Source organism: Pristis pectinata, chromosome 23, assembly GCF_009764475.1.
Source record: "Pristis pectinata isolate sPriPec2 chromosome 23, sPriPec2.1.pri, whole genome shotgun sequence".
NCBI lineage: Eukaryota > Metazoa > Chordata > Chondrichthyes > Rhinopristiformes > Pristidae > Pristis > Pristis pectinata.
Genome location: NC_067427.1, coordinates 20,610,289 through 20,625,502, shown reverse-complemented (window position 1 = coordinate 20,625,502; position 15,214 = coordinate 20,610,289). Strand labels below are relative to the sequence as shown.

Sequence of the window (15,214 nt, the reverse complement as noted above, 5' to 3'; positions counted from 1 at the left end):
TCGGAAATAAACCAAGTGCGAAAACCGATTCGTCCAACCCCACGCTAACAATTCTCTCCCAACCTACAAGGTCCTAAACAACCGTGCAACTCGAATGTTTTACCAACGCGTCCGGATCCCCGCTGGAAATAAAATTCTGCCACTGTTAATTTTATTCATTCTATTAATAAAGGCGCGGTTTTAAAATTGATCGTGCAACAGTTTCTCAAACAGACCCTTCACATTGCAAGTGGACATTTTCAGTTGTACAACGAAAAATGGTCCTTGGTTCTCACAGAATATGTATTCGATTTATCTCGCCACCCAATGCGAATTTGAATAGATCTAACCTGATATTTGAACAGAGAGCGTGTTAATCTTCCTATCGTGGAAGGTACGACTGTTAATTGGAGCATGACATCATTAATATCATGCCTTGCATTTTTTCACGCAACCCTTTTTTTAAAAAAACTGAAACGACTGGCTTTAAGGTTGATTGTTAACTCTTCTGGGGCATGAACCGTGTTCGCGCCAACTGCTACAACACACGCTTTGGAATGAGTGCGAGAAACATGAGAGAAATGCCACAGCTCTGCGTGTGAAAGGAGATTTGACCTGCGGAATGCCGCTGTTTGTATAGTCTTAGCGGGTCTCTGCCACGCCACGGGGGCGAACAGGAGAGAGAGAGAGGAGACAGAACGTGAGTGAAAGAATAATGGAAGGAGGAATGAGAAAGAGCGAAAGAGCTACACTCGTCGTTTTCATAGATAGTATCGGACGCGCGCAGACGTAAACAATAATGTCACATTGGAAACAGCCTTACACATGCGATGAGATAACGTTGCAAAGATCACCCACCTCCCGAATGATTCCGTAAATACATCTGATTAGCAAGTTAGTCCAAAGGTTGACCTAAAATATGCCGCAAATATGTGCATTTTTTTAATTCTTTGAATGCAAAACAAAGCATCCACAGATACGTCAAACTTTATTCACGATTTTTAAAAACAACCTTATACATTGCAGTTTTGGGGGTATTAGCGGTTGTCAGTTATACACTGCAAGCCCCTAGTAAACAGCAGCCAAATGCAGTGAATTATAAAACAATGTTGAACAACGGTGCCCGCATTTCAGTAAATTGTCCTTAAGTAAATCTATCAAGTGTTGAAGAGAGAGAGAAAAAAAATCCCCAATGCCATACTTTGAAGCGAGGGCAAACCGATGCCGTGGCTGGAGCAGAAAGGTTTGTTTTCCTTTGACTAATTCAAGGCAAAACATTTTCCCCGGTTTGTGCGCCTGTGGGATTATTTTAGTCGGGGGATTACGCTCTCTGTTGGCTGAGACCGGGATCAAACGCGCCGAATACTTTCACTGTTACCGCGGGCAGAACGACACGCCTCACTCAAATTTTATATCTTAAACCATTCATAGAATCCGGAGCTTAAAGCGGCACCGTTACGCACTGAGTGTGTGTCTGTGAAGAAGGGGTAGGATGGCGGAAGGAGGGGGATGATGGATGGGCAGGGAGAGCCACTGCAAGAAATGTGTTTGAATGTGTGTGTGTGTGTGTGTGTGTGTGTGTGTGTGTGTGTGTGTGTGTGTGTGTGTGTGTGTGTGTGTTTCATGTTTATTGAAGCGACACGATGCTGTGGTTACGGGAGCAATTTCTGGGTGTTTTTGACGTGGTGATGGACGCATTGAGGGTTAATAATTGGGCACCGGTACAAATATACTTAAGTTAGCTGAAATGTTGAAATTGAAATATTATGAAATATGTGTTTTTCCTTGTTCGCTGAATGAAATTTCTCACTACACACATGTAAGACAAAATAAAGGATTGTAGATTGAGCGAACAAACTTCAGTACAAGATAAATCTGCGTGTTATAACTATTTACATGTCAAAAGTTACTTTGAGATTGTGTTTTTGGGATTCCTGTGCGTGGCTACGGTCGATGGGTCGCGGACACCTACCTGCAATGACAGCTGGAGAACGCTGTCCGCCTTCAGCTTTCACTCTCACTTCCAAAGTGAACCTCCGCCGGGGAAGCTCGGTGGTCGTTCGGAGGCGCAGCTGGTTCCCTATGCCCGCGAAATAGAGCAATCTGCCCGGGCTGTGAGCGTGTGGCGGCGGCGGCGGGTGCGAGGGCGGCAGCTGCCGGAGCGGATGGTCCGAGTGCGGCAGGGGCACTGCCCGCTTGCCACGGGGCAGCCTGGTGCCACACGATCCCGATGAGTCCGTCCCGGCGCCTGCCTGGTGATCCAGAGCCAGTAGGAGGGCGCGTTTGGAGCGCTGGGGCTGACCTGTCTTTCGCCCGTCACACTCCGACCCCATGCCCAGGGCTAAAACACACAGAGTGGACAACAAACTCCAAACTTGCATCTTCATTACAGTCAATCTTTCGCCTCTCTGTCCCTCTCACTCACTCCCTCTCTCTCTCTCTCTCTCTCTCTCTCTGACTCTCTCTCTCGCTCTCTCTCTCTCTCTCTCGCTTACGAGTTTCCTCTTCTGCCGCCTCAACCACAATGATCCGCTACACAGAACCTTTTTTCTTAATAAGACACGACCCCCTTTCTTGCGTCCCCCCTCTCAAATACGCACGAAACAGAGATGGGTAAACAAGAATATGCTAATTTATCAGCCTGCACCAGCGAAAGCACCACCTTCCCCGTGTTCCCATTGAGAGGATTCTAGTAACACTAATCAATCAATCAGTTTCCTACTTTTATCCCTCCTCAGAGTACCCGAGGTACCCCGACCAAGACACAGAGACGAGCTTTGGGTTGATTTTGGAGCTGTAACCACCTCCTTCGCAAGACTTAGTCCCATTGTAGAAAAAGGAGGCGGGGGAGCAAATCTAACTTTAAAGTTGCATTATTATATTTATTAAAATAAATAGAATCTCACATGACGGAGCACACTCAGCGACAAGTGAGACAAGCAGAGCCCGGGTGACGTTTCTCCTTCGCCTGATGTTTGCTGCTTTGTTCTTTTATTGTATTATTTACACTCACGCCTTTAAACACTTCAGAGTCCGGGATAGTGTGTGGTTTGTTTTTGTCCGCGTTTTAGCCACAGGTGACCGAGGAAGCAGCCGCTTTCCCCGTGTGTGAGTGTGTGTTGTGTGTGTGTGTGTGTAGTGTAGTTGAATGTGTGATTGGGGACGGTGTTCAGTGCTTTACGTGCACGCTAGCTCCTCCAGATGTTATTCCCTTGAAATTTCACTTCAAACGCGCCGATCGGAGCTCCGTCTGAGAGCGCTTTCATCCGATCGGGGGCAAGTCTTGGGACTGAAAGGAAAGGGAGACCTTGATCGGAAATGTTTGGGTTGCTTTAGGTGAAAGACGCTTTTCACTGAAAGCATGCTTCGCTTGATTTGACCTTAATGCTGAAAGCGAAAGCCATCGCCTTGTGGGATCTTGTCAGTAGTTTTCCACCTGAAGCATGTTGCATTTTAATAGAATTTCTATCCATGTTATTTTTTTTATTCAGTAAACGGGTAAGATTGGACTAGAAAAAGGTAAATGATGCAGTTTTCTCTTGGAGCGAAAGATTGCGAGATTTAGCTGGAGGTGTCCGATTACTGGTGAGCGAGTGGAGGTGAGGCGAGAGGTAATACATAGAGAATAAACAATCTTAGTTTACCTAAAACCCAAATAACAAAAGCAGGACTCTGGGCTGTTTCCCCTCTCTCTCTAAACCGGTTACTTCAACGGGCCAAATGCAAACCCCACCTTCCCAAAAAGTGCGACCGAAACGCAGCACTGAGGAATAGATTGTCCTGGGAACGTTGAATTTCTCCCCGAGAAGTCCCAAAGAGCGGGACTTTGTAACGACTTCCAGAGCTTGGAACAGATGAGACCCGCCACTAGGTTGTGAATTAAGGATTGGAGGCCCCGTGATGTTGGAACCTTCTTCGGGTCCTCCTGCACTGTATTGGTCGGATCCGAGTTCCTCCCACACCGCCAGCTTCCAATGCTCATGGAGGAGTGAAACGAAAATTAAAGATAGCCAATGAGGATTGCGTCACATTACAGCCTTCCTCCCGCTACTGCGAACACGCTGAGGGAGCAAAAAGTGCTGTGTTTTTTTTACGCAGCGGGTAGAGGGAGAAGAAAGTGTGGGGACGTTTCATAACGGACCGTTTTAGGAATGACCCAGAGAGTCGGGTACTAAGCGGCTGCTTTCTTGCTCCATTGTCCCTGTGAAAAAAATAACGGCTATTTCCCCAGTAAAACATTGCATGGGACTAATTTCGTTGCCAATAGATTTAGCGCACCCACCAAGGAAGCAAGGTGCTTCTTCACTAACGATACTGTCATTTTTGTTCAATGCTGTTTGCAGTAAAGATTTGTGCTGAACTCACTCTCGAACCATTTTCGAAAGAACGATTAGTTACCCCAGTGAATGCAACATCTATTCATAAAAGGAGCTAATCCTTTTTATTAACTTTCAGTGTATTTTAACACGGTGACCTCAAACTGTAGGACAGGTTTTAATCAGAATTTGCACAACCGTTTGTCAAGTTCCAAACAAAGCTGATTTCAATAATTTCTGTCTACTGACGTGAACCAGAGGAATCTACTTGAGTTCCTGCTCTCTGACCCTTCTCTTCCCACATTTCCCACCAACAGGTCACACACACAGGGAGTCTGAATGTTAGGCTACTGCAACTGTTCAACGGACGCTTTAGATTCTAACTTCTGAACTTGCTTCTTTCACGGTTTTGCATTGCTCATTGTGGTACTTTAGAGGCACCACTGATATGGATTAATCACTCTAATGCTGAAGAGTGTCCGCGACAGTTTGGAGCAAGATATAATCGTATCCCATTTGCTCCATTTCTTTTGACCTGTAATTGCAAACAAGATGTTTATATTTATTTCCCCTTTGTAACCCATTTTAATGAATGGATTTCTAACTCAGCGTGTCACGCTTGGATGTGTGTCTCTTCAGTATAACGGAGAACAGTTGATACCTGCAGCTAAAGTTGGAGTTGCTGAACTTTGCGAGTAAATAATCACATCAGCAGCAGTGCCAACCGCGCTGTGTCTCACCAAGGGCTCCACAGCACCTCCCATTTCTTTGCATAATTTGGTCATTAAATTGGGAGTTTTACAAATACTTGATATAAAAATAACACGAAAAATAAACTGGTATCAGTTATTAATGCCAGAGTCCGATTAAGCAAACGTATTTGGTAATAGACAGGACCTACAATTGAGCAATCTCCATGGTACACCCTTTACAGATTTGTCGCATTGTTATTGCTCAATGTTCAATTAATTCGTAAAATGTGTTCTTGAAGAGCACAACTGGAGTAAATTGTAAACTGCAGAATAAACCATCCACAATATATGTCGTCTTAGCTTTAGACCAAGTTCATGTTTTCCAAAACGTCAGGACACCTTTGAGAGTTTTTCGTCAATACTGCTGTCAGTGAGGGAAATCTGGGTCCCGAACTCCCTTCTAATTAATCATCTAACGAACTAACTGAATGAAATGCTGCGCGTCTCCTCAGGATCCCCATTGGTGCAATACCTGTGCGTTTGCCTGCGATTGCAGTCGCTGCTGGTGGACAGAGCTGCGCTGAGGGATGGGCGATTTTACTCTGGGTTGTAGGCTGAGCTCATTGAGATCTCAGTGATGAGTAGGCCTAACAGTTCAGCCAGTTGATCACTGGTTTGAAACTGGCTGGATTCTGAGCTCTCCTGTGCGTTTTTGTAAATGGCCACCCCAACCCCCGTCGCCCCCTGTTATTTTTTTCTGTTTCGGTTTTCATGTCCAACCCCTACAGTGAGTCACCTCCTTACCCAGCGCTATTTAAGTATGGATCTCAGGGCAGAACTCCAACCCAGTGCGAGGTTTACAGCACTGAGAGACAGTGAACAAAACAGACCCCTCACACCGAGATTAACGGTTGTCTGGAAACACCATGTAAATAGTTTGACCAGTTCACTTTTCACGTGGAAATTTTGGGCGAGTGGGGAATAAATAGTCCTCCATTTAATATCCCATCTCTACAAATGGTGATCGACACAATTTTTGCCGTTAATGGGTATTACGCACGAGAATTAGATCGTAACGCAATAACATTAAGAAATACATTTGGAAACTTTTTGAGAAAAATGTGCAAAAAAAGAGAGCAGATTTGGGAGCGTTACACATTGATTCTGTCTGGGCGATGAGAACGGTGCCCCTCATATATTTGGCCACATGGTTCGTCACTAAGTGTTTCAAAAGATGTTTTATAAAGGAAGTTTCATTTATTTCCTTGGGATATTCAATGTGCTATCGATCGCCCTGGAATAAACACTCCTTGTAAGTGGTTTTGTTCACATGATTTCCCACAATTTTCATATATATTCTAGACGTTCTTATAGCCCTTTTTGAAAGACTGACGCATAGAAATATTTACAAAAAAATGTCTTGACCATTACCTGGAAAAGGCATTGAAACATTTACGAGCTGAGCAGATCAATGGACAAATTGGTCTTTAATGCGCTATTGTGGCAAAATAAAATGGATTAGACTAATATATGTCAACCGAAACGACCTAATAATGTAACTATTAGCTCGCTGTTTTCGGTTGGTGGTGAAGCCTGCATTGATTTTTCAATGAAAATGAACACGATAGATTTATTGATTTGAACACATTTGGATGAACGTTGAATCATTAGTTGAAGCGCAAAATGCTACTTTCCTATTGCGGTAGCAGTGAATTGGACAAACTCTAAAACTGTTGTATAACTGTTTAAAAGTGCGAGATGAAAGGTTACAGTATAGATAACATACTCGCCCCTAATAAAAACATTTTAATGGTAGCTTTACAAAGTTAGTTCTTTGACAGACCTCCCTGGAGAATTGGTCTTAGAGTAAAACTTGCAAATCCCCCAAAATTCCAAACTGTATTAATAATTTTAACATCTGTTTAGAAATCTTCACAAGCAGGCCAAATGCGGAATGACTTGCTTTAAAGAGGTCTGAGGGCTCGCCCACTGACAGGCATCGACTTCATCGCAGGGAAGTTGTCCTGCGCGTTCATGAAAGCTGTTTGGTTGTCGATAGAACATCTGGACGATATATAAACGAAGAGGTCCCGTTGTCCCCTTGGCAACAGCAGTATGGGGCTGTGCAGCAGACAAATTAGTTTATACATTCAGTTTCGTAAACTAATAGAATATAAAGGGACCAGTTTGAAGTTTGTTGTCAAACCCAATCAAATAAGAGCACTCAGGCGTGTTGGTGTTTTTGAAGTCTTTAATAGAGTACCCAACAACGCTGTCATTGGAACTTTTTCTACTCTAGAACATGAGTAATGCAGCCCCACTGTACGTCGCTTCATTCTTGTGCGTTTTGTTTTTACATTAACACTTGTGTACAGTCCGTCTATCCTCAGATGCATTGTATGAGGTGGCACACTTTAAATGGGTCATTGGCAAACAAAGGATGTGTTTTACTGAACATCTTAGGATGGGCCTGACCTGGAAACTGTCATTCTGGTGAATTGTGAAAATAAGTTTATTAAACTGCATGCAGACAGTGTACAGGCAGTGTAGCTCTGATGAAAGTGTATGTGCCGAATATATATTGAGAAATATACCAGTTCCAGATTATTATGGTTTTACAAGGTTTTTTAAAATTTATTGCAAAGGTAATGATTTACTTTAATTATACACCAATAAATTGACTCTTAAGTGTCCCACACTATGTTTTTAAATAGTACACTCCTCACTCTCCTACATTTTCATCTTATTAGTTGTGATTGAATTACCTAAAGTTTCCAGTTCAACTTTTGAGTTGAATAGCTAGGAATTTTATGCTGGTTCAATAAGAGTTCAAGTTATAATTGTGTATTGAAATCAAACTGAATGAAAAAAAATAATTTGATGTTGGTGTAATTTAAGCAAAATCATCCTTCAGAATAAGCCCGAAATATCAGATCCAGAAAACTGTTACTTCTTATGCATTAGAAACAGCAATTTGTCAAGTATAGGAATAACATGCAAACATGAGGCAGTCAATAGTAACACCAAGCCAAGGTGAAAAAGAAAGTAAATATAGGCAGCTATAGCAGCAATGTGAAACACTGAAGCTGCGTACCTGCAAAATATTAGGCTTCTCAAAGCGATTGAGCCACACAGATGAAGAGAGACCCAAATATAAGTACTGGATGTACAACAAAAATGGAGTGGCATATTTCAGCTTTCCTGAGCTTTGAAGAACTGTCATCTAGTCTTCTTATTCTCAACTGCCTTAGTGCCAAGTGTACATGCATTAATGATGATTGAGGATGGGATTACCTCCATGGATAAAAATCAGGAAGACACTTACTGCTCACAAATTTAAATGTTATGTTACTTTTTATATAGTAGCTTGCTTCTGAAGAGACTTTAAAAAAATTCCTCATCTTCAAAGCAGTTATTTTGCCTTTGTTCCTGTGAACTGGATTAGTTAAAGGCCATATTTAGAGGACTGAGTATCTAAATTGGCACCAATCATTCATTTCACATCCAGGAATTGCACATATGAATTTCACCTGTCTACAGTCAGACTTAAATCTGATTTTATTGAGATTTTATCTTTAACCTTCCTAACTGGAATGCATCAAAGTAATAGTTCTTTAAAGTTATAAAAATGTTATTACGTAGTATTTTCATTTGGATGGCGTACTTTTATCCTTCAAAGAGTTTCCTGCTTGTTCTGAAATGTCCTCAGTGGTGAAGAACTCCAAGAATGTTTTTGTATGTAGCCAAATTAAAAACTGTAGCTGATAAATGATATTCAAAGTAAGAGATGGAAAGGAAAAGACTTCCTTTATATAGCACCTTTTATGAACTCAGAACATTCCAAAGAACATTGGAAGATTGGACATGCTAGTTCATTGGACTTTTATTGATTGTTGTGTTGCTGAAACGAGTCTAACTGTTTCAGAAGAGTTGATAAGACCTTGAATGAACTGCTTGTTTTAAAATCTAGTTGTCTTGTACTCAAATATTTGCCTAATTTATTGTATTTCCCGTGTGATTTCAAGTCATGCATGAGGCAGAACTTTGTGCAATTCAACATTGGTAAAATCAAAACCATCTGTTTGGACTCATTCCCATCCCTCATCCTGGATGCCTGCTCAGGCTCAATTCAATAGTGCACAACCTTGGTATCCTTTACTCTGAAAATGTGCATGTCTGACATTTAGTCTATCATCAAATATGCTTGCTTTCACCAATGAAAAATCACCATCTCCCATTGCCAAATGCTGCCGAAACTCATATTCCATGTCACCTTCATTTTCCTCTTCACTATGTGCTGGTCTCCAAAATTCCACCTGCCCATTCAGAACTCCATTGCATTACTCTTCACAAAATTCTCCTATTGCTCTCCCCTCTCCATGCCCTCCTTCACTTAAAGCATCTTTTTAATTATACCAACATTAATATAACTGAATATAAAGTGCATCTTTAGCCTGTCATATCTCAGTCTGTATTTGATGTTATTTATTTCGACAGAAAACATTATGAGAGTCATACATTGACTCCAATGCACAAATAATGCAGTTTGGGCAATTTCTAAACTCTACATTCAAGCAGAGCAGGTGTGGAAGCAATAACACAGGTTTCAGACTGAAAGATCCTGCAAACCAGAGCTTGGTATTGAACACAAAATCTCGGCATAAGCATCAGAAATATTCAACAATAAAAATGGCTGATTGGGATAGGCTACCATTGTACCTCAAATCCTAATCCAATAGGAAAAGAACTGCATTTTATATTTCTTATCAAAAACTTTCCAATTCAAGAGTAGAAGTTGTAAATGTAAACTGCACAAATTTCTGCCAATTACCATTCCAAATAAAATGATAGACACATGATACATTTGGCCTCTTCTTCAGAGGCCATCCACCAGAATTGAGAATGACTTATTTCCCACATCAATTCTGTAGGTTCTGAGTGGACTGATAAGGCCAATGCTGGATCAGACCTTGGTACAATTGGGGCAGAAGGTGCTTGATAGGATGGGCATATGGTTTACTTGGAAATAATGCATTTATGATAAACTTATCATTTTATTCTGACAAGAGACATCTCAATCAGTCCATTTAATGATGCTGCCATGATTTGTCCCTTGGGACATCCTTTAAAAGAATGGGTTCTTTTTCATTAACAGATGATTTGTATTGAATGATTTGTAGGAAAATGCTGTAAAAGTTGCAATTGTTTGCACAATGTGATGTGTCATCTCAACAATGTGATTCATATTTATTTAATTGTGGCTTGTGAGCTGACATTATACATTAATGGGATTGCTGGAAATGCACTCTTCTGTTCAAATTTATTTTCTGGTGATTCTTATCACACCACAGTCTTTCATTGAGATCAGATTTACTTTAGTGGATCTGTTCAGATAATATTTGACAAAATCACATTTTAAAAGTGCTTTATGAGAGAGGAATTATGACTATAACACTGTAAGTCTACCTCCATTTAGCATTGTCAGCTGGTCGTCATTAAGTTGTGTTTCTGGTAATCCAGAGATAGTTACGCATCTGATAACACCACCCTGGTAATGGATTGAACAGTCATGGTGGAGGTAGATAAGGTGCATTGATGACGGGAAATAAATACAATAATGGGGATGGATTGGGATTCAGGGTTCACAAACTTCCTATTGTTACTTTAAGAAATATTCTACCTTTGACTCTGAATGAAAGGGTAGATTCCACCATTGACTATGAATAGTGGGAAATTCCATCTATTGGTTTTGAATGGAAAGGAAAATTCCACCCATTGACTTTGAATGATGCCTATGTTCCACCCATTCAGTGTGCAATCAATCTGACCATGGGACACTGCATCTTTTACAGATTTCTCACCTTATTCTTTGCAAACAAGGAGTATCAATGGAAACGTCTTTGTTGACCAAAGCATTCCTTTCAGCAAATTGCTCTTGTTAGGGAAACTAGCAAATAAGTATTTCTACTGACTGGTACAATAGAGCTTGTTGAGGATAAATCACAGAAATCCTTCAAAGGAATTTTTCAAACAATAAACTAAATCATATATCTACAGTTTTAATTATTAAAAGAATTACAGAAACACTCAATGAGCCAATCAACATTTTTGAAGGGAATAGATAAACTTTAGACGTGAATTCTTCATCAGAAAAAGCCTATGTCATTGAAAATCAAAAGGCTATCGATAGTTCAGAATGAAATCAGTGCATGATAAAAGTTTCTGCTGTATCGTCAAAAGAGCAGAGCTGCGGTCTGAGTTTTAGTGTTAATTTTGCTGAGGTGAAAGTTAATTGAAAACCTAAAATCTAATCAATAAAAACATGGAAAGGAAAATAGGCTTCTATTTAATAAAAGAAGATAACAAAATTTACATTCCACTTTAGAGATTTTTTGTTCATAGTTTACTCGAAAACAACCACTGCACAATCATGGATGGATGCAAACATTAATTATACAAGTATTTAACCAATAATTTCTTTCAGCCTGTAATCATTTAGCTAAGTTTAAGCAGGATCACCTTCTCTTCTATCATGAACCCACAATACTGCTTTGAATAATTGTTTTGCTCTTGCTTCCCTTAACTTAGAATTAAAGTGGGTAAACCAGTTCATCGTATCATCGGGTCTATTGGTAAATGAAATGGGCTTCAATGAAGCGAAACTTAATATTAACTTTGGTCATAGTCTACATGGTGGGTGGTGAAATCCTGACACTGAGAACTGATGGAGGAGTGTTGGTCAGTGTTGTCAATAAGTTATATATATCAATATGTTAACTGTGGTGCTTATACATAGAATGTGCTAACAGTACAAATATATAGGCCGAATAACACAATGAATGTATCGACTGAATGGCATTATGAGGGTAAAGAAAGCCATGCATTTTTTTTATTTCTTGCGTTTATTTTTATGAATAAAGTTTATTTTTGAAATATAATTTTAAAATGTGTACAAAATGCCAGGGGAAGAGAAGAATTATGCAGTTTTGTTAGTGTGACAAATCGTTCAAGTAGTTAAGTACTGGTAATAAACTTACGCTTTCCTCCAATTTAAGTTGATTTTTATGTGCCTGAAAAAATTAGCCAAACATTTTTGATTGGTGTTGAGTAGTGCAGAGAGTGTGTTGTAATCAAAACAAAATTTTATCTAGTTGTTATGTTTTAAAGCTATAGAACAGTGATAATGAATATTCAGTCAGCTGGGTTCCTCAGTAAGTGCTACATTTTGCAGCTGATCTGTTTCTCATTGCGTTGCTGTACCTCACCTCCAATCAGCTTCTCACTGGATTGGAGCTAATCTACAGGAATAGTGGGAAAGTTTTCAACTGTGTTGCTTCAGCTCCAGCCTCGCCAGTCTAATTGCAGTGTGCAGATGATGATTGTGTGTGAGCATGTTCCAAGTCATTGTCGACTCATTCATGAAGCAAGCAAGAAGATGGACCTCGTCCTCAACATCCGCTAAATGAAGGTCCTCTCTTAACCTGTCTCTGCTGTACAACACTACTCTTTGGCATTAAAGGACCTTTGCAAGACTGTGGAAAATGAGGATCAATTCCCATATCTTGGAAATCAACTCTCAGCGGAGGCATCATTGGTGAAGTTCACCATCACCTTCACTCTACCGGCACAGTATTTGGCCATCTGTAGAAGAGGAAGCTTGAAAACTAAGGCCTCAGTCCCAGGAAAGAACATATGATCGACTGGGCAGAGTTCATCCCCACCCTCCCATATGCTTCTGAAACATGGACAACCAACTGCAAACAACTCAAAGAAACCACCAGTGCTGTCTCCAGAAATTCTAATGATACTGAGCATGTCCATTAGGCAGGTCACATTGTTTGCATGGCAGATATAAGACTCTCAGCGCCACCACAGATGGACCAAGGAAAAGATCCAAGCATGTTTTTGAAACCTCATTGAAATAATGCATCAAACCCACTGATTCCAGGGAATCCCTTGTCCAAAGTGGAGTGGGATTTGGGATAGCACTGAGAACCTTGAGCCCATCCATTTGAAACACACAAAAGCCTGGGCTAAACTACCCACCTGCCCCCACAGGTACTTACAGCCCCACCTGTTGCAAAATTTGTGGGTCTCTCATTAGCCACATAAGTCACCTCAGAGTTCACAGAGTAGGAGAGCAAGCAAATCATCCTCGAAGAAGAAGAGGAGGAAGAAGGAAAATAATATCTTTTCACAACATATATAATAGAGGGATCGAGATTATCCAATACTTGTGGGAATAGCTTTAAAGTAAGAGGGGGAAAGTTTAAAGGAGATTTACGAGGCAACTCTTTTTGCAGAGTGGTAGGAGCCTGGAACGAGCTACCAGAGGAGGTAGTGGAAGCAGAAACAATAGCAATGTTTAAGATGGACATTTAGACAAACACATGAACAGGTGGGGAATGGAGGGGTATAGTCTATATGCAGGCAGATGGGATTAGTGTGGATTGGCATCGTGGTCAGCACAGATATCATGGTCAAAGAGCCAGTTCCCGTGCTGTATTGTTCTTTGTTCTGTGTTCTATATTCTCTTCAGTACACATGACTGTAAAACCAACACGATACAATCACGAGATGTGAAAATCGAAAGAAAAACTGCAGATGCTGGAAACCTGGCAAAGGAACTGAAACATTAGCTCTGTTTCTCTTTCCACAGATGCTGCCTAATCTGCTGAGTGTTTCCTGCATTTTCTGTTTCTGTCTCACATGATGTCTTGGCTCCCTGGTTCTTGGCTGAGACCCATTTCTGAATGCTTAAAAAATATTTTGTGGAAGAAGGGGATGATATCGTGATCCTTGTTGCAATCAATGCGACAGGATAACATTCAAGGTTCCACATGCTGAGCTTCAGCAGTTGCAAAGGAAATTAATGATGCACCTAGTCCTACGTCCCAGTGAGTGTCTTAGAGTTATACAGCACAGAAACAGGCCCTTTGGCCCAACTTGTCTGTGCCAACCAAGGTTGCTATCTACTCAATTCCCAGTTGCCTGCGTTTGGCTCATATACTTCCAAACCTTTCCTATCCATGTTCCTGTCCACCTCCTCTGGCAGCTCATTCTACTTATCCACCACCCTCCCTGTGTAAAAGTTGCCCCTCAGATCCCCTTTAAATATTTCCTCTATCACCTTAAACCTTTGCCCTCTAATTTTAGATTCCCCTACCGTGAGAAAATGACTGCCTATCTACCTTATCTTTGTGCCTCATAATTTTATAAACCTCTTTAAGGTCACCCCTCAGCCTCCTTCACTCTGGGGAAGACAGTGCCAGCCTATGCCGTCTATCCTTATAGCTCAAGCCCTCCAGTCCAGGCAACTTTCCTATGAATATTTTCTGCACGCACTCTCATTTAATCACATCCTTCCAATAGTGGGGTGAACAGCACTGCACACAATGCTTCAGGTGTGGTCAAACTAATGATTTGTACAACAGTAATATGATGTCCCAACTCCCATACTCAATGCTTCGGCTGTCAGAGACAAGCATACCATATGCCTTTTTCACCATTCTGTGTACCTGTCTCGGCACTTTTGGGAAACGATGTACTTGTACTCCAAGGTCTCACTGTTCAATAACACTCCTGAGGGCCCTGCCATTCACTGTGTATATCTTAGCTTGGTTTAACATCCCAAAATGTGTTGCTTAGGACTTGTCTAAATTAAATTCCATTAGCCATTCCCTTACCCACATTCCCAGAGAGTCACCGAATCATCCAGCACAGAAACAGGCCCTTTTGGCCCATCATTTCTGTGCCGATCATTAAGTACCTATATATTCCAATCACACTTGCCGGCACTTGGTCCATAGCATTCTATGCCTTGGCAATTTAAGTACTCGTCCAGATACTTCTTAAATGTGTGAGAGTAACTGCCTGCACCACCCCATCAAGCAATACATTCCAGATTCAAACCAATATCCTGGTTAAAAAATTCTTGCTGAGATCCCTTCCAAATCTCTTTCCTTTACCCTAAACATGCTTTCTAGTTTTAGGCACCTCTGTAATGGGGAAGTAAGTTTCCTACTATTTACCATGTCTATGCCTCTCAGTACCCCCCTCAGCCTTGTCCACTTCAAGTAAAACAAACTCAATCTCTCCTCATAACTGAATCACTCCGTCCCAGGTGAAATCTTAATGAATCTCCTCTGCACCCTCTCCAGAGCAATTACACACTTCCTATTGTGTCGTGACCAGAACTGTGCACAGTACTCCAGCTGTAGCCAAACC

At 41.1% G+C, this 15,214-nt stretch overlaps 1 protein-coding gene across 4 annotated transcripts in view; it reads right to left on the bottom strand.

Annotated features, from left to right (window-relative positions):
* The window catches only part of pappaa (pregnancy-associated plasma protein A, pappalysin 1a), a 275,180-nt gene extending 272,704 nt beyond the window's left edge, over positions 1-2,476 (bottom strand). For all 4 annotated transcript variants that reach the window (XM_052037112.1, XM_052037114.1, XM_052037113.1 and 1 more), the window contains exon 1: positions 1,952-2,476. In XM_052037112.1, the coding sequence (XP_051893072.1) occupies positions 1,952-2,366 (415 nt within the window). In that variant the 5' untranslated portion in view covers positions 2,367-2,476. The remainder of the gene's footprint in view (positions 1-1,951) is intronic.
* Between the last annotated feature and the right edge of the window lie 12,738 nt (positions 2,477-15,214).